This window comes from Physella acuta, unplaced genomic scaffold, assembly GCF_028476545.2.
Source record: "Physella acuta isolate Inbredline_101_S28 unplaced genomic scaffold, ASM2847654v3 ptg000204l, whole genome shotgun sequence".
NCBI lineage: Eukaryota > Metazoa > Mollusca > Gastropoda > Physidae > Physella > Physella acuta.
In genome coordinates this window covers 609,348-637,069 of record NW_026731723.1, presented here as the reverse complement: position 1 = coordinate 637,069, position 27,722 = coordinate 609,348, and the positions used below count along the sequence as shown (strand labels likewise).

The window sequence follows — 27,722 nt, the reverse complement described above, 5'->3', positions numbered from 1 at the left end:
TATTATGTCCCTTGTCTTCAGCTTTGATTAAAATCTCTGTCATTGACTGTGTTGCTCAAAACGTTTTCACAGTTCAAACTGTTTTATACATTTATACCACATGAGCAAATGTTAGGACACATGATTATTACATGGGGAAATTTGAAGACACATTTGATGTAGTTTCTGATAGTTCTGCTTACACTGGGTGAAATACAGAGTGTAGTTTCTGATAGTTCTGCTTACACTGGGTGAAATACAAAGTGTAGTTTCTGATAGTTCTGCTTACACTGGGTGAAATACAAAGTGTAGTTTCTGATAGTTCTGCTTACACTAAGTGAAATACAGAGTGTAGTTTCTGATAGTTCTGCTTACACTGGGTGAAATACAGAGTGTAGTTTCTGATAGTTCTGCTTACACTGGGTGAAATACAAAGTGTAGTTTCTGATAGTTCTGCTTACACTGGGTGAAATACAGAGTGTAGTTTCTGATAGTTCTGCTTACACTGGGTGAAATACAAAGTGTAGTTTCTGATAGTTCTGCTTACACTAAGTGAAATACAGAGTGTAGTTTCTGATAGTTCTGCTTACACTGGGTGAAATACAACAATACTAGAGGATCCCCAGACCTAGAACCTAACAAAGGGCGGCTACCTACATAGGCTTGTGAGAAATATATTACAGAGTAGATGCCCCTAGCGTGTAATGCGAACCCATTTGGATGGACCTGTGTTCAACATCTTTGATATCAACAAGAAAATTATCTCTATAAATTCTGTCACACTCTTGAAAGAGTGAAGTGGGGGGAGGCAAAAAATTATGTCACCTCAATGACAAGATTTGACATTTGTGTGTAATTAGATTTGACATTTGTGTGTAATAATGACTAGATTGCCAAACATTTTGAGTAAATAGGGTGGGGTTGGAAGCAAAGCTAGCGGCATGGGGTAACTAAAGGGCTCGCATGGGCGGGTGGTAGGGGACATAAAGGGGGTGGGTGGTGTAAAGGGTTTGGGGTACTGGGAGGTGTAAAGGGGGTGGGTGGTGTAAAGGGGTTGGGGTACTGGGTGGTTTAAAGGGGGTGGGTTGTATACTGAGAGTTGTAAAGGGGATGGGTGGTGTAAAGGGGGTGGGGGGGGTGCTGGGAGGTGTAAAGGGGGTGGGATACTGGCAGGTGTAAAGGGGTGGGGTACTGGGAGGTGTAAAGGGGGTGGGTGTTATAAAGTGGGTGGGTGGTGTAATAGTGGTGGAACAATGTTTTATTTCAGAGTCAGGATTAATATGCAAAAAAAAAAAGAAAGCTACTAATAAAATGCTGACCCCTGTACTAAATGCCTAACTTTGAGAGAAAAGCCCTTTTTAAAAGACCAAATCACGTATTCCAATGTCAAGGTCGCGCAGACATTTGACAGGAGCCGCTGCCGTTATGCTTGGCTGAACAGAAGATCTAGTGAACGTTTTAAGGGACAGCTAATAAAGTTTGTAAACCATTTGAAACTAATGAAAGGTAACAAAAATCTTTATAGCAACAAGTTTTTAAATGCACTGAAAATGAAAAAATAAAACTAATCTCCTGTTTTTCATAAGAGCTCTTGTCGCTCATGAGATCTTTTACATATTTTAGCCACAAAAGCTTTTATGAAAGAAAGCAGATTAGTTTTAATCGAAAAGCTTGCTAATAACATTCGGCGTAAATCACAGCTCACTAGACTGGGTGATCGCGTCTAGATAGTTATCTCCCCTTTCCGTTATTAAACATTTTATTTTGTTTTCCCCATTAGTTTCAAAACCGATTAATTAATTTTTTAGGACTAATTAAGCATCTAATTAACCTAAAAATGCTAAACTTGCATTGTCATCGAAATGAAACGTATCTGGAAAGCTTGAACGAAATCGCTGCATTAGAAGTGGGTCAAAATGTTTGACTTGATGATTATATGGTTATGTGAGGGACAGGACTAATGTTTGACTTGATGCCCAAGCACCGTGACGAGCGGTAGTGACGACGTGTTCTGCGAGCCTAACCAGGCACCGTGACGAGCCACAGTGACGACGTGTTCTGCGAGCCTAACCAGGCACCGGAACGGTGTAAGCCGACCTTCACCTTGGCGAACCTGACACGAAAATACGTGAGTTTTATTGGGGGGGGGGGGGGAGCAAGTCAGCACTGACATATGACGTGAGGGCCAGAGGGTGTGTCGAGGATTTTTTCACTTCAGTCGGACTAGCACAGCACGACAGTACTTCTTACATATGTTAGTACTTCATACGGTACTGCTTACATGTGTTAGTACTTCATACAGTACTTGTTGCGTGTGTTAATACTTTATACAGTACTTAGTTCATGTGTTAGTACTTCATACAATACTTGTTGCGTGTGTTAATACTTCATACAGTACTTCTTTCATGTTTTAGTACTTCATACAGTACTCGCTACCCGTGTTAGTACTTCATACAGTACTTCGTAGATGCGTTAGTACTTCATGCTGTACTTGTTACATGTGTAAGTACTTCATACAGTACTCGTTACTCATGGACCTAGTCACAATTTGTTTTAATTGCTGCGACTTCTGTAAATATCTCATTATGTCTAATTAGTAAAGCACCACATACAACGACTGACGGATGTAGAAAATCAGCACACACACAGGACATAATTCAATATTCCATTTCACATTTCGGAACAACTAAGTTGTTATTAATGCAAAAATATTTATCAGAAACATATTTCTGACAGCTGGGATATATTGTCGTCTCAATGTTATTTAATAATGTGGTCAAAGTTTGATGTTTTCTAAGGCATGGTCAGCGTGTTATGTCTAAATCCTCTGCTATTTCTAAATGGACTTGTAATTTAATATTTAATGCGACCACTCACTGATGTACGTCATGAATCATGGTGTTTATTTGCTGAATTGTCTATAAAATAGAACATTCAAGAATAACATCTATAAATTAAACGTGACGTCACTATATATCGGCTATGCAAATTTCTGGCAGCACGTGCAGCTAGATCACCAACAGGCTGGTGACCCCTGGTGACCCGTGGTGACCCCTGGTGACCCACTCACCAGTTGACGGTAGCTCGAGCTGCTGACAGTTTGGTTGTCAGTTGAGGTGCTGTCAGCATTGTGGATACATCCTGATTGTATGTGATTACATCCTGATTGTGTGTGGATACATCCTGTGGATACATCCTGATTGTGTGTGGATGCATCCTGTGGATACATCCTGATTGTGTGTGGATACATCCTGTGGATACATCCTGATTGTGTGTGGATACATCCTGATTGTGTGTGGATACATCCTGATTGTGTGTGGATACACCCTGATTGTGTGTGGATACATCCTGATTGTGTGTGGATACATCCTGATTGTGTGTGGATACATCCTGAGTGTGTGTGGATACATCCTGTGGATACATCCTGATTGTGTGTGGATACATCCTGTGGATACATCCTGATTGTGTGTGGATGCATCCTGTGGATACATCCTGATTGTGTGTGGATACATCCTGATTGTGTGTGGATACATCCTGATTGTGTGTGGATACACCCTGATTGTGTGTGGATACATCCTGATTGTGTGTGGATACATCCTGATTGTGTGTGGATACATCTTGATTGTGTGTGGATACATCCTGATTGTGTGTGGATACATCCTGATTGTATGTGGATACATCCTGATTGTGTGTGGATACATCCTGATTGTGTGTGGATACATCCTGTGGATACATCCCGATTGTGTGTGGATACATCCCGATTGTGTGTGGATACATCCTGTGGATACATCCTGATTGTGTGTGGATACATCCTGATTGTATGTGGATACATCCTGATTGTGTGTGGATACATCCTGATTGTGTGTGGATACATCCTGATTGTGTGTGGATACATCCTGATTGTGTGTGGATACATCCTGATTGTGTGTGGATACATCCTGATTGTGTGTGGATACATCTTGATTGTGTGTGGATACATCCTGATTGTGTGTGGATTCATCCTGAGTGTGTGTGGATACATCCTGATTGTGTGTGGATACATCCTGATTGTGTGTGGATACACCCTGATTATGTGTGGATACACCCTGATTGTGTGTGGATACACCCTGATTGTGTGTGGATACACCCTGATTGTGTGTGGATACACCCTGATTGTGTGTGGATACATCCTGATTGTGTGTGGATACATCCTGATTGTGTGTGGATACATCCTGATTGTGTGTTGATACATCCTGATTGTGTGTGGATACATCCTGTGGATACATCCTGATTGTGTGTGGATACATCCTGAGTGTGTGTGGATACATCCTGATTGTGTGTGGATTCATCCTGAGTGTGTGTGGATACATCCTGATTGTGTGTGGATACACCCTGATTGTATGTGGATACATCCTGATTGTGTGTGGATACATCCTGATTGTGTGTGGATACATCCTAATTGTGTGTGGATACATCCTGATTGTGTGTGGATACATCCTGATTGTGTGTGGATACATCCTGATTGTGTGTGGATACATCCTGTGGATACATCCTGATTGTGTGTTGATACATCCTGATTGTGTGTGGATACATCCTGTGGATACATCCTGATTGTGTGTGGATACATCCTGATTGTGTGTGGATACATCCTGATTGTGTGTGGATACATCCTGATTGTGTGTGGATACATCCTGATTGTGTGTGGATACACCCTGATTGTGTGTGGATACACCCTGATTGTATGTGGATACATCCTGATAGTGTTTGGATACATCCTAATTGTGTGTGGATACATCCTGATTGTGTGTGGATACATCCTGATTGTGTGTGGATACACCCTGATTGTGTGTGGATACACCCTGATTGTATGTGGATACATCCTGATTGTGTGTGGATACATCCTGATTGTGTGTGGATACATCCTAATTGTGTGTGGATACATCCTGATTGTGTGTGGATACATCCTGATTGTGTGTGGATACATCCTGATTGTGTGTGGATACATCCTGTGGATACATCCTGATTGTGTGTGGATACATCCTGATTGTGTGTGGATACATCCTGATTGTGTGTGGATACACCCTGATTGTATGTGGATACATCCTGATTGTGTGTGGATACATCCTAATTGTGTGTGGATACATCCTGATTGTGTGTGGATACATCCTGATTGTGTGTGGATACACCCTGATTGTGTGTGGATACACCCTGATTGTGTGTGGATACACCCTGATTGTGTGTGGATACATCCTGATTGTGTGTGGATACATCCTGATTGTGTGTGGATACATCCTGATTGTGTGTGGATACATCCTGATTGTGTGTGGATACACCCTGATTGTGTGTGGATACATCCTGAGTGTGTGTGGATACATCCTGATTGTGTGTGGATTCATCCTGAGTGTGTGTGGATACATCCTGATTGTGTGTGGATACATCCTGATTGTGTGTGGATACACCCTGATTATGTGTGGATACACCCTGATTGTGTGTGGATACACCCTGATTGTGTGTGGATACATCCTGATTGTGTGTGGATACATCCTGATTGTGTGTGGATACATCCTAATTGTGTGTGGATACATCCTGATTGTGTGTGGATACATCCTGATTGTGTGTTGATACATCCTGATTGTGTGTGGATACATCCTGTGGATACATCCTGATTGTGTGTGGATACATCCTGATTGTGTGTGGATACATCCTGATTGTGTGTGGATACATCCTGATTGTGTGTGGATACATCCTGATTGTGTGTGGATACACCCTGATTGTGTGTGGATACACCCTGATTGTATGTGGATACATCCTGATAGTGTTTGGATACATCCTAATTGTGTGTGGATACATCCTGATTGTGTGTGGATACATCCTGATTGTGTGTGGATACACCCTGATTGTGTGAGGATACACCCTGATTGTATGTGGATACATCCTGATTGTGTGTGGATACATCCTGATTGTGTGTGGATACATCCTAATTGTGTGTGGATACATCCTGATTGTGTGTGGATACATCCTGATTGTGTGTGGATACATCCTGATTGTGTGTGGATACATCCTGTGGATACATCCTGATTGTGTGTGGATACATCCTGATTGTGTGTGGATACATCCTGATTGTGTGTGGATACACCCTGATTGTATGTGGATACATCCTGATTGTGTGTGGATACATCCTAATTGTGTGTGGATACATCCTGATTGTGTGTGGATACACCCTGATTGTGTGTGGATACACCCTGATTGTGTGTGGATACATCCTAATTGTGTGTTGCTTGTGTTGGTCTCTGTATGGCCGTGTTCTGGTTGGTCGTTAAATTTGCTTGAAGGACCTTTGGTTTCTGTCTGGTCGATTTGTGAGCTGCTTTGTCTATTTAAAAATGTTACAACCAAGGTTTTCAAGCTTTAGAATTTACAGGTGTAAATTAGATCTCATGTCTTGAGGTTTTTGCATCACATGTAAATTAGATCGCATATCTAGAGGTTTGTGTATGACATGTGCTCACTTGATACTTTGTTGACACCTTTTTAATGTTTTGTTTATTTATGCTAGGATCATATTTACTTAGCTTTGAAAACGCAGAAATGGCATTAGTCAATTTTAGGAATTTTTTATAGATTGGAAAAACTTACTCGGAAAAAATTAACATTTTTGAGACCCATAGTAGATTCTAATTGGTGAAATGTTAAAATTTAATGAATATTACAGTCAAACTTGGATAATTCAATGAATATTACAGTTAAACTTTGATAATTTAATGAATATTACAGTTAAACTTTGATAATTTTATGTATATTACAGTTAAACTTTGATAATTTAATGAATATTACAGTTAAACTTTGATAATTTAATGAATATTACAGTTAAACTTTGATAATTTTATGAATATTACAGTTAAACTTTGATAATTTAATGAATATTACAGTTAAACTTTGATAATTTAATGAATATCACAACAATTTCAGCAGTAAACTAGCATCTACATTTTCACTGGAAAATTTTAGAATTTTTTTTTTCCACATATACATTTGACAAATCGTTGTCCCAATCATTCATTCAGCAAAAACAAGTCGTCTTTTTTATTCTTGTAACAACAGTTTGATGTGTTGGTGCTAATATTGGTTTACCTGTATGTAGGCCTACACGATATCCAACCAAAGTCTTGCCAAAAGGTCTTCTTGTCTGAAACATTCGATGCTATGGTCCTTTTGACGTCACAAATAAAATGGCGTCATCACACCCATCGAACCTCACGTCGTCACCTCTAGACCAAGGACATTCGGATAAACTCATTCACAAGCTGATACTGACCCACGGGCATAGCAATCTGACCCCGAGGTCTACCACCAGGGGGGACAGCTCGAGTTCTCGGGGCTCTGACCACACCTCACTCGGGGACCAGCCCGGACACAGCGGCACGAGCTCTCCATCAGAAGGGACCAGACGACACGCCCCCACCAGCCACAGAACGGGCGCCGAGAACCTGGGCGCCGAGAACCTGGGCGCCGAGAACCTAGGCTTTGACACCAGTGAGCTCCCTTTACACCCAGGACTTTTGGGTGAGTTTTGGTCAACCAAACCTGAATGAACTTGTGTTTTGTGATAGTGCTTATATATATATATATATATATATATATATATATATATATATATATATATATATATATATATATATATATATATATATATATATATATATATATATATATATATATATATATATATTAAATATATGGAACTACTAAGATGAAATGAGATGTTTTTCACAATAAAAGGTCACCACGATGAAGATGAAACAGCATACGGGGAGTCGTTAAATGATGAAAAGGTCATTATTGAGAGACCTATATATACTCAAAGGGAATTTGATGAGGCAGGTCATTGTGTCAATTGTTTTGTTAAAATCAAATTTTTAATTAGAAAATTTTTTTAATTGTACACGCGAAAAATATTTAAATATAAATGTTTACACAAAAATCTTCAACTTAAAATAAAGCATTTTATAAACAAACAATTACTTATTTTAAAAAAAACAATGTTAAAAAAAATTAAAACAAATTGAAAAAGATGATATTTTAAACTCTCAAAGAAAAGATTTTCCCTCCCATTGTACCCAGGGCCATGAAGAAGTGCTACACGGTAAACACAGAGTGTCACGCTTTATACGGTCACGGGTCAGCAAGTGTGAGTGCTCATTTGCGTGTGTCCGCAGATCTGTTGCTCACAGGCTGCCATTCCTGGCCATCATGAGAGATTATAATTTCAAGACGGATCTAATAGCAGATGCCATAGCTGGATTAACTGTGGGCATCATGCACATCCCTCAAGGTGAGATAATCAGGACTGCACATTAAGGCTTAATCCCTTTAAAATAAAATTCAGCTAGTCTATTACTAAATTTTTTGTTGATTTCTAGATATCTAGATTTGAAATGTTATTACTAGTTTTGGTGCAAATAAAATGAAATACCATTAGAATTAAAATCCTAAATAACTTATAGAAATCCTTCCATTATTTTGTTTGCTTTAAAATTGTACCAAAAATAAAGCAATGAATATTGAAAAATTTTAAAAAAATATTCTAAAACAATGAACAGATCTTTTGAATGTTTCTTTAGGGATGGCCTATAGTCAGCTGGCCACATTACCCCCTGTCTATGGCCTGTATGCCTCCTTCTTCCCAGTCATCCTGTACTTTTTCTTTGGGACATCAAAACATATTTCACTTGGTAAACTTAATTTTGTTCATATAGTAACAGCTTACTATTTAATATATTAAAAGATACATACATGGTTCAAATCACCTTTTTTTTAAAAAAAAGTAAAGAAATATTTTCTTATTTTCTTAGGTACATTCGCGGTGATCTCCCTTATGACAGGCTCCACTATAACCAAGGGGATAAAGGCCCGCAACCTGGTGCCAACAACATTCAACAGAAGTGTGGAGGTAGGGGGCAATGTAACCTTTGAACTCTCAAACAACTCAGAGGAGATTCTGCACACAAAACTAATGCTGGCCATGTCAGTGACCTTCATTGTTGGGGTTATACAGGTAAATGGTGGGGTTATACAGGTAAATGGTGGGGTTATACAGGTAAATGGTGGTGTTATACAGGTAAATGGTGGGGTTATACAGGTAAATGGTGGGGTTATACAGGTAAATGGTGGTGTTATACAGGTATATGGTGGGGTTATACAGGTAAATGGTGGTGTTATACAGGTAAATGGTGGGGGTTATACAGGTATATGGTGGTGTTATACAGGTATATGGTGGGGTTATACAGGTAAATGGTGGTGTTATACAGGTATATGGTGGGGTTATACAGGTAAATGGTGGTGTTATACAGGTAAATGGTGGGGGTTATACAGGTATATGGTGGTGTTATACAGGTATATGGTGGGGTTATACAGGTAAATGGTGGTGTTATACAGGTAAATGGTCGGGGTTATACAGGTAAATGGTAGGGTTATACAGGTAAATGGTGGGGTTATACAGGTATATGTTGGGGTTATACAGGTAAATGGTGGTGTTATATAGGTAAATGGTGGTGTTATACAGGTAAATGGTGGGGTTATACAGGTAAATGGTGGGGTTATACAGGTAAATGGTGTTATACAGGTAAATGGTGGGGTTATACAGGTAAATGGTGGTGTTATACAGGTAAATGGTGGTGTTATACAGGTAAATGGTGGGGTTATACAGGTAAATGGTGGGGTTATACGGGTTAATGGTGGTGTTATACGGGTAAATGGTGGTGTTATTCAGGTAAATGGTGGGGTTATTCAGGTAAATGGTGGGGTTATACAGGTAAATGGTGGTGTTGTACAGGTAAATGGTGGGGTTATACAGGTAAATAGTGGTGTTATACAGGTAAATGGTGGTGTTATACAGGTAAATGGTGGGGTTATACAGGTAAATGGTGGGGTTATACAGGTAAATGGTGGGGTTATACAGGTAAATGGTGGGGTTATACAGGTAAATGGTGGGGTTATACAGGTAAATGGTGGTGTTATACAAGTAAATGGTGGGGTTATACAGGTAAATGGTGGGGTTATACAGGTAAATGGTGGGGTTATACAGGTAAATGGTGGGGTTATACAGGTAAATGGTGGGGTTATACAGGTAAATGGTGGGGTTATACAGGTAAATGGTGGGGTTATACAGGTAAATGGTGGGGTTATACAGGTAAATGGTGGGGTTATACAGGTAAATGGTGGGGTTATACAGGTAAATGGTGGGGTTATACAGGTAAATGGTGGGGTTATACAGGTAAATGGTGGTGTTATACAGGTAAATGGTGGGGTTATACAGGTAAATGGTGGGGTTATACAGGTAAATGGTGGGGTTATACAGGTAAATGGTGGGGTTATACAGGTAAATGGTGGGGTTATACAGGTAAATGGTGGTGTTATACAGGTATATGGTGGTGTTATACAGGTATATGGTGGGGTTATACAGGTATATGGTGGGGTTATACAGGTAAATGGTGGTGTTATACAGGTAAATGGTGGTGTTATACAGGTAAATGGTGGGGTTATACAGGTAAATGGTGGTGTTATACAGGTAAATAGTGGTGTTATACAGGTAAATGGTGGTGTTATACAGGTAAATGGTGGGGTTATACAGGTAAATGGTGGGGTTATACAGGTAAATGGTGGTGTTATACAGGTAAATAGTGGTGTTATACAGGTAAATGGTGGTGTTATACAGGTAAATGGTGGGGTTATACAGGTAAATGGTGGGGTTATACAGGTAAATGGTGGGGTTATACAGGTAAATGGTGGGGTTATAAAGGTAAATGGTGGTGTTATACAGGTAAATGGTGGTATACAGGTAAATGGTGGTGTTATACAGGTAAATGGTGGGGTTATACAGGTAAATGGTGGGGTTAGACAGGTAAATGGTGGGGTTATACAGGTAAATGGTGGTGTTATACAGGTAAATGGTGGGGTTATACAGGTAAATGGTGTTATACAGGTAAATGGTGGGGTTATACAGGTAAATGGTGTTATACAGGTAAATGGTGGGGTTATACAGGTAAATGGTGGTGTTATACAGGTAAATGGTGGGGTTATACAGGTAAATGGTGGGGTTATACAGGTTAATGGTGGTGTTATACGGGTAAATGGTGGTGTTATAAGGTAAATGGTGGTGTTATTCAGGTAAATGGTGGGGTTATACAGGTAAATGGTGGTGTTGTACAGGTAAATGGTGGGGTTATACAGGTAAATGGTGGGGTTATACAGGTAAATGGTGGTGTTATACAGGTAAATGGTGGGGTTATACAGGTAAATGGGAGTGTTATACAGGTAAATGGTGGGGTTATACAGGTAAATGGTGGGGTTATACAGGTAAATGGTGGTGTTATACAGGTAAATGGTGGTGTTATACAGGTAAATGGTGGGGTTATACAGGTAAATGGTGGGGTTATACAGGTAAATGGTGGGGTTATACAGGTAAATGGTGGTGTTATATAGGTAAATGGTGGGGTTATACAGGTAAATGGTGGGGTTATACAGGTAAATGGTGGGGTTATACAGGTAAATAGTGGGGTTATACAGGTAAATGGTGGGGTTATACAGGTAAATGGTGGGGTTAGACAGGTAATTGGTGGGGTTATACAGGTAAATGGTGGTGTTATACAGGTAAATGGTGGTGTTATACAGGTAAATGGTGGGGTTATACAGGTAAATGGTGGTGTTATACGGGTAAATGGTGGGGTTATACAGGTAAATAGTGGGGTTATACAGGTAATTGGTGGGGTTATACAGGTAAATGGTGGGGTTATACAGGTAAATGGTGGGGTTAGACAGGTAAATGGTGGGGTTATACAGGTAAATGGTGGTGTTATTCAGGTAAATAGTGGGGTTATACAGGTAAATGGTGTTATACAGGTAAATGGTGGGGTTATACAGGTAAATGGTGTTATACAGGTAAATGGTGGGGTTATACAGGTAAATGGTGGTGTTATACAGGTAAATGGTGGTGTTATACAGGTAAATGGTGGGGTTATACAGGTAAATGGTGGTGTTATACAGGTAAATGGTGGGGTTATACAGGTAAATGGTGTTATACAGGTAAATGGTGGGGTTATACAGGTAAATGGTGTTATACAGGTAAATGGTGGGGTTATACAGGTAAATGGTGGTGTTATACAGGTAAATGGTGGTGTTATACAGGTAAATGGTGGGGTTATACAGGTTAATGGTGGTGTTATACGGGTAAATGGTGGTGTTATAAGGTAAATGGTGGTGTTATTCAGGTAAATGGTGGGGTTATACAGGTAAATGGTGGTGTTATACAGGTAAATGGTGGGGTTATACAGGTAAATGGTGGGGTTATACAGGTAAATGGTGGTGTTATACAGGTAAATGGTGGGGTTATACAGGTAAATGGTGGGGTTATACAGGTAAATGGTGGGGTTATACAGGTAAATGGTGGTGTTATACAGGTAAATAGTGGTGTTATACAGGTAAATGGTGGTGATATACAGGTAAATGGTGGGGTTATACAGGTAAATGGTGGTGTTATACAGGTAAATGGTGGGGTTATACAGGTAAATGGTGGGGTTATACAGGTAAATGGTGGTGTTATACAGGTAAATGGTGGGGTTATACAGGTAAATGGTGGGGTTATACAGGTAAATGGTGGGGTTATACAGGTAAATGGTGGTGTTATACAGGTAAATGGTGGGGTTATACAGGTAAATGGTGGGGTTATACAGGTAAATGGTGGGGGTTATACAGGTAAATGGTGGGGTTATACAGGTAAATGGTGGTGTTATACAGGTAAATGGTGGGGTTATACAGGTAAATGGTGGGGTTATACAGGTAAATGGTGGGGTTATACAGGTAAATGGACATTTGTCCTACAAGAGACAGCATATATTTTCTTTATAAATTCTACCTTGTTTTGGGGTGGATGGGGAAGGAGTTGTAGACATGCTTCATGGAGCAGTGCACCCTTCCCACCAATAGGTGCCTGACAGAAATTATGATAAGAAATGTTTAGGTCCACTAGAGTGGGGCAGTTGTACTGGTGTTGGCCTTTCTTTAAGTCAGCTAGAAGATGAGATGTATGACAGCATTAATTACTTTTGATTGGCCCATTTTATGTAGTTAGGAAAATGTGTTTATTTTTCAGTCATCATCAAATGTTGTTTCAATTATTTGTTGTACCATAATTTATTGTCCCATAATTTATTGTCCCATAATTTATTGTCCCATTCTTTAGTTACTGTTGGGTGTGCTGCGTCTAGGGTTCATCACTGTCTACCTATCCGACGCACTGATCAGTGGCTTCACTACGGGAGCAGCAGTTCATGTTTTTATTAGTCAGATCAGCTCCATCTTTGGTATTTCTACTGGAAAATACAGCGGAGTTTTAAAGCTGGTATATGTTAGTAGAGACCAATCAACTCAAAGGTTTTTTTAATAAAATCTAGTCATCTTGTATGAACATAAAACAATATATTTATTAGAATTGTATATTATTTTTTTTAGAATATCTTTTTAGTAACAGGGGAAAAATAAGTTATAATACATTAGACAGTGTTTAGAATATCACTTGTTGTCCCATATAATCATAAAAACTACAGATGTAAAAATAAAAAAAAGTTTCTGCCCGTCCAAACCTCAGGAGTGTAGGGATATCTTCCAGAATTTACCTCAGTCAAATGTCGTCACATTCATTGCCGCACTTATTTGCATGCTTCTGTTGTGGATAGTCAAGGAGTACATCAATGGCAACACCAAGGTCAAGGCCAAGCTCAAGATGCCAATCCCCATAGAACTTATAGTGGTTTGTCTTCTAGTTTTTATACGTACCAAATTATAAAGTTTACTACTTATGAAACAATCTATTACTCCAATAATAAAAAAACATGAATTCTCTGAAATAGTCTATTGCACCAATAATAAAAACAAGGATTCTATAAAATAATCTATTTCAATAATAATAAAAACAAGGATTCTATGAAACAATCTATAGCTCCAATATTAAAAAACATGGATTCTATGAAATAATCTATTGCACCAATAATAAAAACATGGATTTTTTTTTACTCCAGGTGGTTATGGGAACGGTGGTGTCCTACTTAGTAAAACTAGAAGAAAAATACAAGGTCAAGGTTGTTGGAGAAGTGCCAGTTGGGTGAGCGTCCTTACAAATAAATAAAACAAGTAGAAAACTTACAAGTAACAAGCCTTTAAATGCAACAAGTATAAATAACTAGACACAATTTTTGTGTGTGAATATTATAGCTTTTTAGCGCAATTTCCATTCTGGAGAATTGCGTTTATTAACTCGTCATTTCTGGGAATGGATGGATGAATGAATGTATGGATGAATGTGTGTCCGGGCTTTAAGTCGTATCTCCTCCTCAACGAAGCAATATCGATGACTAGTTCCAAAAGCAATTGTGTTAAGCAAGTTACAAGAATGAGCATAGGCCATAAAAATTCCGGGTTTCTTTCATGTATTTCCCGGAAAAGCCAAAAAACCTTGAAAAAAATCAGTTTTTGGCCCATATCTCGGCAACCAGACCACGTAGCGACTTGAAACATGTACCAATCGATTCCCGCCATAATTTAGAACAATATTGCCGAAGAAAGTTTTCAAAAATATCCTCTCGTTCGGTCACAACTTTTAAAATTACATAAACACCTACAAACCGATCGTTCTCCTAGCTTGAACGCACCCCAGCATTATACGTCAGAGCTATTTTTAGATAACATAAGGAAATTGCGCATAAATGTCACTAGACTTTTTTTATTAACTTGTTTGCTATTAAAGCTTTTAGCTGCCAATCATTGTTTTTAGAGGATATTTTTACACTTGATATTTTTGACTGTTACAACTATTCTTCAGTATTCCACCCCCCAACCTGAACCCTTTCTCCTGCCTGTCTGAAGTTGTGTCAGATGCCATAGCCATCGCCATTGTGTCATTTGCCATCTCAGTCTCCATGGCCAAGATCTTCGCCAATAAACACGACTACTTTGTTGATGCCAACCAGGTGATGAGTCAAAAACTGTACTGTCAGGCTCACGTCCATACACTAGTTTGTAGCTCACTTCTAAATAGAACTTCATTTTCTCTGCAGGAGCTGTTGGCCTATGGGATATGTAATATTGTGCCGTCATTTTTTTCATCTTTTGTGTCAACTGTGTCAATGTCTCGGAGTTTGGTGCAAGAAGAGGTTGGAGGTAAAACTCAGGTAATGAACTGTCTTCGTTCTTTTTAACCATCAGCTAATCATAAGACTGCACTAAAATAATCTCCCTTGATATTGAGCTGATATATCATAATTTTCTAGATAATGAACTGAAATTGAATTATATCCCCTGATAATGAACTGAAATTGAATTGTGTCCCTTGATAATGAACTGAAATAGAATTATGTCCCTTATACTGCACTGAAACAGAGTTAAGTCCCAGATAACTCCAACCTCCAATGCAGGTGACTGGCCTGGTGTCCAGTGTTTTATTGCTGGTGGTTTTGTTGGTCATTGGCACCTACTTCAGGACACTGCCAAATGTAAGTTTAATCATTTTAGTCTTATGTTTTATGATAATGGTACCATCAAAGTACAAAATCTGTCATTCTATAGAAGGCCTAAGTACTGTAGAGAAATCCTAGGAACTCTAGAGAATACTTGAAATGGGCTGAGAAAGTGTAAAATCATATTTGTTTTTAATTTGCTTACAATTTTATTTTCAATTTTACAAATGTATATATATATATATATATATATATATATATATATATATATATATATATATATATATATATATATATATATATATATATATATATATATATATATATATATATATATATGTGAAATAAAATGATTAAAGATAAATGGTACTTAGCCTGAAAATACCTGATGTTTTATAGAAAGATAGGCCTTCTATCTAACGCCTGCAATATTACCTTTGCCAGTAACACATACAATTTTTAAAAAATTTAGGATGTTTGATATTTATACCGACACAATGTATTTGATTTAAAACATTCTATGATATTCAATATTAATGGTGATGTGCTTTACGTCTTATTTTTTAAACATTTAATCACTTCCATAGTGATCCCAATCAGAGCCGGCGTTGGGGGGTGGCAAACGGGGCGGTCGCCCTAGGCCCCGCGCTTGAAGGGGCCCCGCGCTTCAGCACTGTCATTGTTATCTGAATTAGTTTGTAAACTTTAACAAATTGTTGCTGAATTCAATTGGGAAAAACTAAATGGTCGAATGCCGACGTTGTTGATTGTTATAACTGAGGCCACGGTTGATGTTATTGAGTTATCACCCACCTGAACTGGGAAAGGCAGTAATTCGATACAAAAACGGTGTCACACCTCCCCTTTGTGTAGGGTACGGTCGCCTCGCATTTGACTGGAGATGGCGGTCTAGAATGAGCCCCCGACCTGACATAGGATGTAGATTTGGGAAACGTAAAGAGATACCCTATTGTATGCGGACCGATGAAGACGTCCTTTTAGTGAGCAGACGGGATGTCTGTAGTAGACAGTCAGTGACCTGATGAACTCTAGTCCTGACTTTCTTGTTGTAGATGTCGTATATGTAGGCCTACTTGTCTTGGTATAACACAATTAAAATTCAGTTGCGTGCAGAGGGGTGGGAGGAGGGTGACGAGGGGGGGGGGGGTGGAGGCCCTTAGGATCTATATCTGGGGTCATTAAACAGAGTGATTTATTATTATTTTTTGGAAGAAAGTTAAAACTGTTGTTATATTGTGTCACCTTAAGGATTCACCCGTTCCAAGACAGAATGGTTAATTTACCGAATTCATCCAAATTGTTTTATTCAATCAGTGGTGCTGACATGATATAGTCAGCGAATTGTCCTCGTCGCACAACTTTGATTGAGGCAATGGATGGTTGTGATTTAGTAGTCATTGATATTCCCCCAATAAACGCGGACTTTCAATTTATATCTGATACTTTGGTGAACTTAACGGCATTTATAGAGTGATTAAGCACATTTGTTAATTGTAGGGAAATCCTTTACAATAGTTAAGACAATAATGAGTTTGGTTTTAAAATATTGTATTGATTCAAAACAAATTTTGAAGTCTACACTGTTTTGATACATCAGGCCGAGTTCGCTGTATTGTAAACTTGTCCTGATATCTCACACGTCTAAAGTACTTACATTCACGGCAGCCCGAGCATGCCGTCGCGAAACTCATAAATAAGGTGTAGCTGGCTGTCACTTCCTAGTTATAGACACGTACTTTCTCTTGTGAGATCGCGATCATGGCCGGTAATGTAATACCCAGTAATACGTGGACGCTCTATAAACACAAACCTTGTTTTGAATGACTCCAGTCAGAAATCCATTAACGGAGTACTTGAACTTGGTCAGTAGCGTAGCGAGGGGGGGGGGGGGACATATGTCCCCGGGCGCCAACCTTAGGGGGCGCCAAAATGGGTTGGAAAAATAAATTGAAAGGTTGAAGGGGGTGCTAATTGAAAGTTTGAAGGGGGGTGCAAATCCAAAGTTTGAGGGGGGGGGGGTGCAAATCGAAAAGTTTGTCCCCGGGCGCCGGGAAGGGTCGCTACGCCTCTGAACTTGGTGATCCTTTTTTTTAAAGATATGGCATCCCGTAGCCGTAGATTTAAATGCACATTTATCTTTTACCTCCCCCCACCAACTGTACCCACCACAAAGCTCTACCCCACTGAGCGTCCAAGATTAAATTTGAGAATAATTTCATTTGGATATCCATAAACCTAGAACATTGGGTTAAAACATGGGAGAGATAAACATCTGTTATTAAAGTGGAAAGTTTGGCATTAGCTTATAAACTCCAAAACATTTATGTGTAATTTTGTGTGCATGCACATTATATAGGCCTATATATATATATATATATATATATATATATATATATATATATATATATATATATATATATATATATATAATGGAAAAAAGCAGGCCCCGCGCGCGGATGGTTGGCCCTAGGCCCCGCATCTTCCTAACGCCGGCTCTGATCCCAATCAAAGGTATTAATTAATTTTTTAATTTCATACATTGCATAATACTAAAGTAGTATAATAATACACATCAGTAAAATCATGAGAATGTTGTCAGCTATAAATTACAGGAAGTAATGAAACTATTTTCTCAGTGTGTGTTGGCGGCCATTATTATGGTGTCTCTCAAAGGCATGTTCAGACAATTTTTACAGCTGAAAACTTTATGGAAAATTTCCTTGGTTGATTTTGTGAGTCTATCTGTGTGTTTGTTGTTTTATTTGTCTGTATCAGCGTCACAGCCTATTCAGTGGCGGAGGGTAGCTGTAATTTGTTACAAAGAAAAATCCAACAATTCTTTTAATCTTATTGCTTACAACGGACAAAAATAATTTAACTGTAAAAAAAAGTGTACTCATTACTTAAACATTTTTTATTTTTGTCAGAGTTATTTCCCCTCCTTCCCCAGGCGACATGGATTGTGGTATTTTTAGGCACTGTATTACTGGATGTTGATCTAGGTCTTCTTGTTGGGGTCATGTTTGCTCTACTTACTGTTATCTTGAAGTCACAAAGGTCATTTTTTTTCATATTTTGTTCAATGCACTTTATAATTTCAAATCTATTGTATAATCTATAAACAGTCTCTAAATATAAACCAATGGATTTTATTTCACCAGACCCCATTCTTGTGTGATGGGCCAAGTTCCTGGGACAGATTTGTATAAAAATATTTCAGTCTACCCCTCTGTGAGTCTGAGATTTTTATCTACACAAACATACAAGCAATTTTGCTTTGCTCTTATCATTTGATTTCTTAAAAATGTATATTGTTTAAAAGTTCTTGGAAAAACATAGCTAAAACTATGAGGGGTTTAATCAATTTTTTGTGTGTCTTTTTTATCTTTCAGGCCAAAGAAATTCCAAACATAAAAATCTTTCGCTTTGATTCCGCAATATTTTTTGCCAATTCCGAGTTTTTTAAAACTTCCCTCTACAAACATACGGTTGATCCGTATGATCTTAAAAAACTGAGAAGAAAACTGAAACGACACAGAAAAAAGGAACATGTGTATATTACAGTAAGCACCTCTACTTGCCAAGTTAGCATTGGTTTTTAAAAAAAAAATTATCGTTTGTTAAAAAGTCACAACAGCAGCAACTGTTTTCACTGGTTTATTACAGGAGAGCTCCAATAGTGAGCTTCAAAGTGGTGAAACTGGCCACAGAACAAATGACATTCATCTGACCATTGGTCATCCAGCTGACCACCATTGTATGCGTACATCAACAGAGCCCAGCAGATACAAACAGGCCACAGCTCTGTCTGACATTGTCTACATCATTATTGACTGCTCCATGATGAGTTACATTGATGCCATGGGGGTCAAGGTCTTACAGCAGGTTGGGTAACTCTTTCTGACAAAGTTCCTTCCCCTCCTATCATGGTCTCATCTCTATATTAACCCTGTGATTTGGGATGAAAAAATTAAAAATTATTGAAAAATGTAAATAAAAAAAATTGAAATAGACCTATCTGAAAATTGTAACTAAAAAAATTGAAATAATTAAACTGAAAAATAAAACACAAAACTTTAGAACAACCCTTTTATTGTTTGATTTCATGTGATTAGCAGTGACCTTCATTAAACTTTACCTACCAAAGCCAACCATGACAATGTTTATTTTTGTCTCAACAGATTATATCAGATTTAAATGACAATTTCTATTTTTGTCTCAACAGATTTTATCAGATTTAATGACAATGTTTATTTTTGTCTCAACAGATTATATCAGATTTAAATGAGTACAATATTACAGTCTACCTGGCTCAGTGTAAAGGTAAGGACTGTAGATTAGGTTGGTCCATTCAAGTTTGTAAGTGTAAAGGTAAGAACTGTAGATTAGGCTGGTTCAGTGTAAAGGTAAGGACTGTAGATTAGGCTGGTTCAGTGTAAAGGTAAGGATTGTAGATTAGGTTGGTCCAGTGTAAAGGTAAAGACTGTAGATTAGGTTGGTCCATTCAAGTTTGTAAGTGTAAAGGTAAGAACTGTAGATTAGGCTGCTATATTCAAGTTGCTTTAATTTAATGTAGAGTAGGCTAGTAAAGTGAATCTAGTGTATTGTGTATGCTGAATCTGATGTAGTGTGTATGCTGAATCTGGTGTAGTGTGTATGCTGGCTGATTCGATTACAATTTCTGCTGAAATCTGCCATCACCTGACACATTTTTGTTTTCCAGCCAGTGTGAGAGAAATGTTTGAAAACACAAATTTTTACCAGACTGGGAAAACGAAATTTTTGTATTTGACTGTCCATGATGCAGTGGTCACGGCCCAGCATCAGCTGTTACTGCTTAGAGAGGTTTGTGGCTCATGTATTTAGAGAGGTTTGTTGTGTTGTGGCTCATGTATTTAGAGAGGTTTGTTGTGTTGTGGCTCATGTATTTAGAGAGGTTTGTTGTGTTGTGGCTCATGTATTTAGAGAGGTTTGTTGTGTTGTGGCTCATGTATTTAGAGAGGTTTGTTGTGTTGTGGCTCATGTATTTAGAGAGGTTTGTTGTGTTGTGGCTCATGTATTTAGAGAGGTTTGTTGTGTTGTGGCTCATGTATTTAGAGAGGTTTGTTGTGTTGTGGCTCATGTATTTAGAGAGGTTTGTTGTGTTGTGGCTCATGTATTTAGAGAAGTTTGTTGTGTTGTGGCTCATGTATTTAGAGAGGTTTGTTGTGTTGTGGCTCATGTATTTAGAGAGGTTTGTTGTGTTGTGGCTCATGTATTTAGAGAGGTTTGTTGTGTTGTGGCTCATGTATTTAGAGAGGTTTGTTGTGTTGTGGCTCATGTATTTAGAGAGGTTTGTTGTGTTGTGGCTCATGTATTTAGAGAGGTTTGTTGTGTTGTGGCTCATGTATTTAGAGAGGTTTGTTGTGTTGTGGCTCATGTATTTAGAGAGTTTGTTGTGTTGTGGCTCATGTATTTAGAGAGGTTTGTGGCTCATGTATTTATAGAGGTTTGTGACTCATGTATTTAGAGAGGTTTGTTGTGTTGTGGCTCATGTATTTAGAGAGGTTTGTTGTTTGTGGCTCATGTATTTAGAGAGGTTTGTTGTTTGTGGCTCATGTATTTAGAGAGGTTTGTTGTTTGTGGCTCATGTATTTAAAGAGGTTTGTGGCTCATGTATTTAGAGAGGTTTGTTGTTTATGGCTCATGTATTTAGAGAGGTTTGTTGTTTGTGGCTCATGTATTTAGAGAGGTTTGTTGTTTGTGGCTCATGTATTTAGAAAGGTTTGTTGTGTTGTGGCTCATGTATTTAGAGAGGTTTGTTGTTTGTGGCTCATGTATTTAGAGAGGTTTGTTGTTTATGGCTCATGTATTTAGAGAGGTTTGTTGTTTGTGGCTCATGTATTTAGAGAGGTTTGTTGTGTTGTGGCTCATGTATTTAGAGAGGTTTGTTGTTTGTGGCTCATGTATTTAGAGAGGTTTGTTGTTTGTGGCTCATGTATTTAGAGAGGTTTGTTGTGTTGTGGCTCATGTATTTAGAGAGGTTTGTGGCTCATGTATTTAGAGAGGTTTGTTGTGTTGTGGCTCATGTACTTAGAGAGGTTTGTTGTGTTGTGGCTCATGTATTTAGAGAGGTTTGTGGCTCATGTATTTAGAGAGGTTTGTTGTGTTGTGGCTCATGTATTTAGAGAGGTTTGTTGTGTTGTGGCTCATGTATTTAGAGAGGTTTGTGGCTCATGTATTTAGAGAGGTTTGTTGTTTGTGGCTCATGTATTTAGAGAGGTTTGTTGTGTTGTGGCTCATGTATTTAGAGAGGTTTGTGGCTCATGTATTTAGAGAGGTTTGTTGTGTTGTGGCTCATGTATTTAAAGAGGTTTGTGGCTCATGTATTTAGAGAGGTTTGTTGTTTGTGACTCATGTATTTAGAGAGGTTTGTTGTGTTGTGGCTCATGTATTTAAAGAGGTTTGTTGTTTGTGGCTCATGTATTTAGAGAGGTTTGTTGTTTGTGGCTCATGTACTTAGAGAGGTTTGTGGCTCATGTATTTAGAGAGGTTTGTTGTTTGTGACTCATGTATTTAGAGAGGTTTGTTGTTTGTGGTTCATGTATTTAGAGAGGTTTGTTGTGTTGTGGCTCATGTATTTAGAGAGGTTTGTTGTTTGTGGCTCATGTATTTAGAGAGGTTTGTTGTTTGTGGCTCATGTATTTAGAGAGGTTTGTTGTGTTGTGGCTCATGTATTTAGAGAGGTTTGTGGCTCATGTATTTAGAGAGGTTTGTTGTGTTGTGGCTCATGTACTTAGAGAGGTTTGTTGTGTTGTGGCTCATGTATTTAGAGAGGTTTGTGGCTCATGTATTTAGAGAGGTTTGTTGTGTTGTGGCTCATGTATTTAGAGAGGTTTGTTGTGTTGTGGCTCATGTATTTAGAGAGGTTTGTGGCTCATGTATTTAGAGAGGTTTGTTGTTTGTGGCTCATGTATTTAGAGAGGTTTGTTGTGTTGTGGCTCATGTATTTAGAGAGGTTTGTGGCTCATGTATTTAGAGAGGTTTGTTGTGTTGTGGCTCATGTATTTAAAGAGGTTTGTGGCTCATGTATTTAGAGAGGTTTGTTGTTTGTGACTCATGTATTTAGAGAGGTTTGTTGTGTTGTGGCTCATGTATTTAAAGAGGTTTGTTGTTTGTGGCTCATGTATTTAGAGAGGTTTGTTGTTTGTGGCTCATGTACTTAGAGAGGTTTGTGGCTCATGTATTTAGAGAGGTTTGTTGTTTGTGACTCATGTATTTAGAGAGGTTTGTTGTTTGTGGTTCATGTATTTAGAGAGGTTTGTTGTGTTGTGGCTCATGTATTTAGAGAGGTTTGTTGTTTGTGACTCATGTATTTAGAGAGGTTTGTTGTGTTGTGGCTCATGTATTTAAAGAGGTTTGTTGTTTGTGGCTCATGTATTTAGAGAGGTTTGTTGTTTGTGGCTCATGTACTTAGAGAGGTTTGTGGCTCATGTATTTAGAGAGGTTTGTTGTTTGTGACTCATGTATTTAGAGAGGTTTGTTGTTTGTGGTTCATGTATTTAAAAAAAAAAAAATTTCAAAGTGCAGATTTTTAAATAGTCAAGTTTTTAAATGTCATGTAAATTTAGTCAGCATCACAGGCTTGTCTTTGTCTTCCCCCAGGAGGACACTCTCACCCCTAACAGCACCAGGGTGGGGGTGGTGGATGGAGTGGTGGATGGAGTGGTGGATGGAGTGGTGGATGGAGTGGTGGATGGGTCCGCTGGGGATGGTTTTATGGACATGGCGGATGGCACCGCGGGAGAAATTGTTCAATGTACACCTGATCTCTCAACAGGGGAGACAAATCTGCAGGGCAATGCTGAAACAACACACATATAGACTACTTGAATGATTGTATTTAGATTTGGTTTAATTAAACTACTAGGTATACATGCTTTCTACTTCCAAAGATTTTCTACTATAATCTCTACATATTAATAAAATATAAATAACCAAATATCTTATGAGCAGGCTATTAGTTATTTCCACACATTGAATATCTCTTTAATTAGTGTTGGTCTGAATTAGTGTTGGTCTGGGTTAGTGATGGCCTGGATTAGTGATGGCCTGGATTAGTGATGGTCTGGATTAGTGATGGTCTGGGTTAGTGATGGTCTGGATTAGTGATGGTCTGGGTTAGTGATGGTCTGGATTAGTGATGGTCTGAATTAGTGATGGCCTGGATTAGTGATGGTCTGAATTAGTGATGGTCTGGATTAGTGATGGTCTGGATTAGTGATGGTCTGAATTAGTGATGGTCTGAATTAGTGATGGCCTGGATTAGTGATGGTCTGGAGTGATGTCTGGATGAGTGATGGTCTGAATTAGTGATGGTCTGGGTTAGTGATGGTCTGGATTAGTGATGGTCTGTGCATGCTGAAGAAAACAAGAAACTTGTGGTGCAATGATTTACATAAGAATTAAATGAAAATGAATTATCTTAGCAAAACTTCAAATCGCTTTTTGTGTTAATGCTGATACTATTGTGTGAATATTTCATGATCATTTAGACTTTAATTATTGTTGCTGAGTAGTGTTGAGTGTCGTAAATGACTAGTGGCAGCCACCAACAGAAAACATAACACACTAAATGTAGTCATTAACACTGGCAACATTTTTACTGAAAACTTTAATATGCAAATTTCTGGCAACACATGTGATGTCAATAGCTGATGTTACAGGGGTCAAACCTCTTCCCCCCCCCCCCCCCCCCCCCGTGAAGCCAATCAGGGCTGATGAGATACAAGATCATGCTGATTCTAGGGTCATCAAATTTTTATGACATGACAGACATCTGTGGGACCTTGAATATCTTTAATGGGCAACTGTGGGGCCCTTGATTATCTTTAATGGGCAACTGTGGGGCCCTTAAGTATCTTTAATGGACAACTGTAGGGCCCTTGATTATCTTTAATGGGCAACTGTGGGTCCCTTGAGTATCTTTAATGGGCAACTGTGGGGCCCTTGATTATCTTTAATGGGCAACTGTGGGGCCCTTGAGTATCTTTAATGGGCAACTGTGGGGCCCTTGAGTATCTTTAATGGGCAACTGTGGGGCCCTTGAGTATCTTATTATGGGCAACTGTGGGGCTCTTGAGTATCTTTAATGGGCAACTGTGGGTCCCTTGAGTATCTTTAATGGGCAACTGTGGGTCCCTTGAGTATCTTATTATGGGCAACTGTGGGGCTCTTGAGTATCTTTAATGGGCAACTGTGGGTCCCTTGAGTATCTTTAATGGACAACTGTGGGGCCCTTGATTATCTTTAATGGGCAACTGTGGGTCCCTTGAGTATCTTTAATGGACAACTGTGGGGCCCTTGATTATCTTTAATGGGCAACTGTGGGTCCCTTGAGTATCTTTAATGGACAACTGTGGGGCCCTTGATTATCTTTAATGGGCAACCAATCAATATTCACTAGTCGGGTTATTGTTTTTTAAATGTTATTTGTTATTTACACCAGAAGACATTAATGTCACTCACAATAACGGTGGAGTGAGGAACTTACCTCAGTGTTGCAACATGTTTGTGTGACAAGAACAGTCTAGACGTCAGGAACTTGTTTGAGTGTTGCAACATGTTTGTGTGACAAGAACAGTCTAGACGTCAGGAACTTGTTTGAGTGTTGCAACATGTTTGTGTGACAAGAACAGTCTAGACGTCAGGAACTTGTTTGAGTGTTGCAACATGTTTGTGTGACAAGAACAGTCTAGACGTCAGGAACTTGTTTGAGTGTTGCAACATGTTTGTGTGACAAGAACAGTCTAGACGTCAGGAACTTGTTTGAGTGTTGCAACATGTTTGTGTGACAAGAACAGTCTAGACGTCAGGAACTTGTTTGAGTGTTGCAACTTGTTTGTGTGACAAGAAAAGTCTAGACGTCAGGAACTTGTCTCAGTGTTGCAACATGTTTGTGTGACAAGAACAGTCTAGACGTCAGGAACTTGTTTGAGTGTTGCAACATGTTTGTGTGACAAGAACAGTCTAGACGTCAGGAACTTGTTTGAGTGTTGCAACATGTTTGTGTGACAAGAACAGTCTAGACGTCAGGAACTTGTTTGAGTGTTGCAACATGTTTGTGTGACAAGAACAGTCCAGACGTCAGGAACTTGTCTCAGTGTTGCAACATGTTTGTGTGACAAGAACAGTCTAGACCTCAGGAACTTGTTTGAGTGTTGCAACATGTTTGTGTGACAAGAACAGTCTAGACGTCAGGAACTTGTCTCAGTGTTGCAACATGTTTGTGTGACAAGAACAGTCTAGACCTCAGGAACTTGTTTGAGTGTTGCAACATGTTTGTGTGACAAGAACAGTCTAGATGTCAGGAACTTGTTTGAGTGTTGCAACATGTTTGTGTGACAAGAACAATCCTGACGTCAGGAACTTGTTTGAGTGTTGCAACATGTTTGTGTGACAAGAACAGTCTAGACGTCAGGAACTTGTTTGAGTGTTGCAACTTGTTTGTGTGACAAGAACAGTCTAGACCTCAGGAACTTGTTTGAGTGTTGCAACTTGTTTGTGTGACAAGAACAGTCCAGACGTCAGGAACTTGTTTGAGTGTTGCAACATGTTTGTGTGACAAGAACAGTCTAGACGTCAGGAACTTGTTTGAGTGTTGCAACATGTTTGTGTGACAAGAACAGTCCAGACGTCAGGAACTTGTTTGAGTGTTGCAACATGTTTGTGTGACAAGAACAGTCTAGACGTCAGGAACTTGTTTGAGTGTTGCAACATATTTGTGTGACAAGAACAGTCTAGATGTCAGGAACTTACCTCAGTGTTGCAACATGTTTGTGTGACAAGAACAGTCTAGACGTCAGGAACTTGTTTGAGTGTTGCAACATGTTTGTGTGACAAGAACAGTCTAGACGTCAGGAACTTGTTTGAGTGTTGCAACATGTTTGTGTGACAAGAACAGTCCAGACGTCAGGAACTTGTTTGAGTGTTGCAACAAGTTTGTGTGACAAGAACAGTCTAGATGTCAGGAACTTGTTTGAGTGTTGCAACATGTTTGTGTGACAAGAACAGTCCTGACGTCAGGAACTTGTTTGAGTGTTGCAACATGTTTGTGTGACAAGAACAGTCTAGACGTCAGGAACTTGTTTGAGTGTTGCAACTTGTTTGTGTGACAAGAACAGTCTAGACCTCAGGAACTTGTTTGAGTGTTGCAACTTGTTTGTGTGACAAGAACAGTCCAGACGTCAGGAACTTGTTTGAGTGTTGCAACATGTTTGTGTGACAAGAACAGTCTAGACCTCAGGAACTTGTTTGAGTGTTGCAACTTGTTTGTGTGACAAGAACAGTCCAGACGTCAGGAACTTGTTTGAGTGTTGCAACATGTTTGTGTGACAAGAACAGTCTAGACCTCAGGAACTTGTTTGAGTGTTGCAACTTGTTTGTGTGACAAGAACAGTCCAGACGTCAGGAACTTGTTTGAGTGTTGCAACTTGTTTGTGTGACAAGAACAGTCCAGACGTTGTTTGAGTGTTGCAACATGTTTGTGTGACAAGAACAGTCTACACGTCAGGAACTTACCTCAGTGTTGCAACATGTTTGTGTGACAAGAACAGTCTACACGTCAGGAACTTGTTTGAGTGTTGCAACATGTTTGTGTGACAAGAACAGTCTAGATGTCAGGAACTTGTTTGAGTGTTGCAACATGTTTGTGTGACAAGAACAGTCCAGACGTCAGGAACTTGTTTGAGTGTTGCAACTTGTTTGTGTGACAAGAACAGTCTAGACGTCAGGAACTTGTTTGAGTGTTGCAACATGTTTGTGTGACAAGAACAGTCTAGACGTCAGGAACTTGTTTGAGTGTTGCAACTTGTTTGTGTGACAAGAACAGTCTAGACGTCAGGAACTTGTTTGAGTGTTGCAACATGTTTGTGTGACAAGAACAGTCCAGACGTCAGGAACTTGTTTGAGTGTTGCAACATGTTTGTGTGACAAGAACAGTCCAGACTTCAGGAACTTGTTTGAGTGTTGCAACATGTTTGTGTGACAAGAACAGTCTAGACGTCAGGAACTTGTTTGAGTGTTGCAACATGTTTGTGTGACAAGAACAGTCTAGACGTCAGGAACTTGTTTGAGTGTTGCAACATGTTTGTGTGACAAGAACAGTCCAGACGTCAGGAACTTGTTTGAGTGTTGCAACATGTTTGTGTGACAAGAACAGTCTAGACGTCAGGAACTTGTTTGAGTGTTGCAACATGT

The 27,722-nt window shown here is 39.0% G+C and overlaps 1 protein-coding gene across 1 annotated transcript; it reads left to right on the top strand.

Annotated features, from left to right (window-relative positions):
* The first annotated feature begins 6,401 nt into the window (after nucleotides 1-6,401).
* Nucleotides 6,402-19,425, top strand: LOC131937232 (prestin). Its single transcript, XM_059294496.1, has 17 exons — nucleotides 6,402-6,444; nucleotides 7,100-7,521; nucleotides 7,738-7,835; nucleotides 8,080-8,290; nucleotides 8,580-8,690; nucleotides 8,811-9,013; nucleotides 13,196-13,360; nucleotides 13,601-13,762; nucleotides 14,031-14,113; nucleotides 14,831-14,978; nucleotides 15,066-15,179; nucleotides 15,423-15,500; nucleotides 18,122-18,217; nucleotides 18,436-18,542; nucleotides 18,647-18,716; nucleotides 18,878-19,048; nucleotides 19,152-19,425. Exons 2-17 carry the CDS (start codon nucleotides 7,188-7,190, stop codon nucleotides 19,377-19,379), a joined length of 2,379 nt encoding a protein of 792 aa, XP_059150479.1. The 5' UTR covers nucleotides 6,402-6,444; nucleotides 7,100-7,187; the 3' UTR covers nucleotides 19,380-19,425.
* Nucleotides 19,426-27,722: the final 8,297 nt, after the last annotated feature.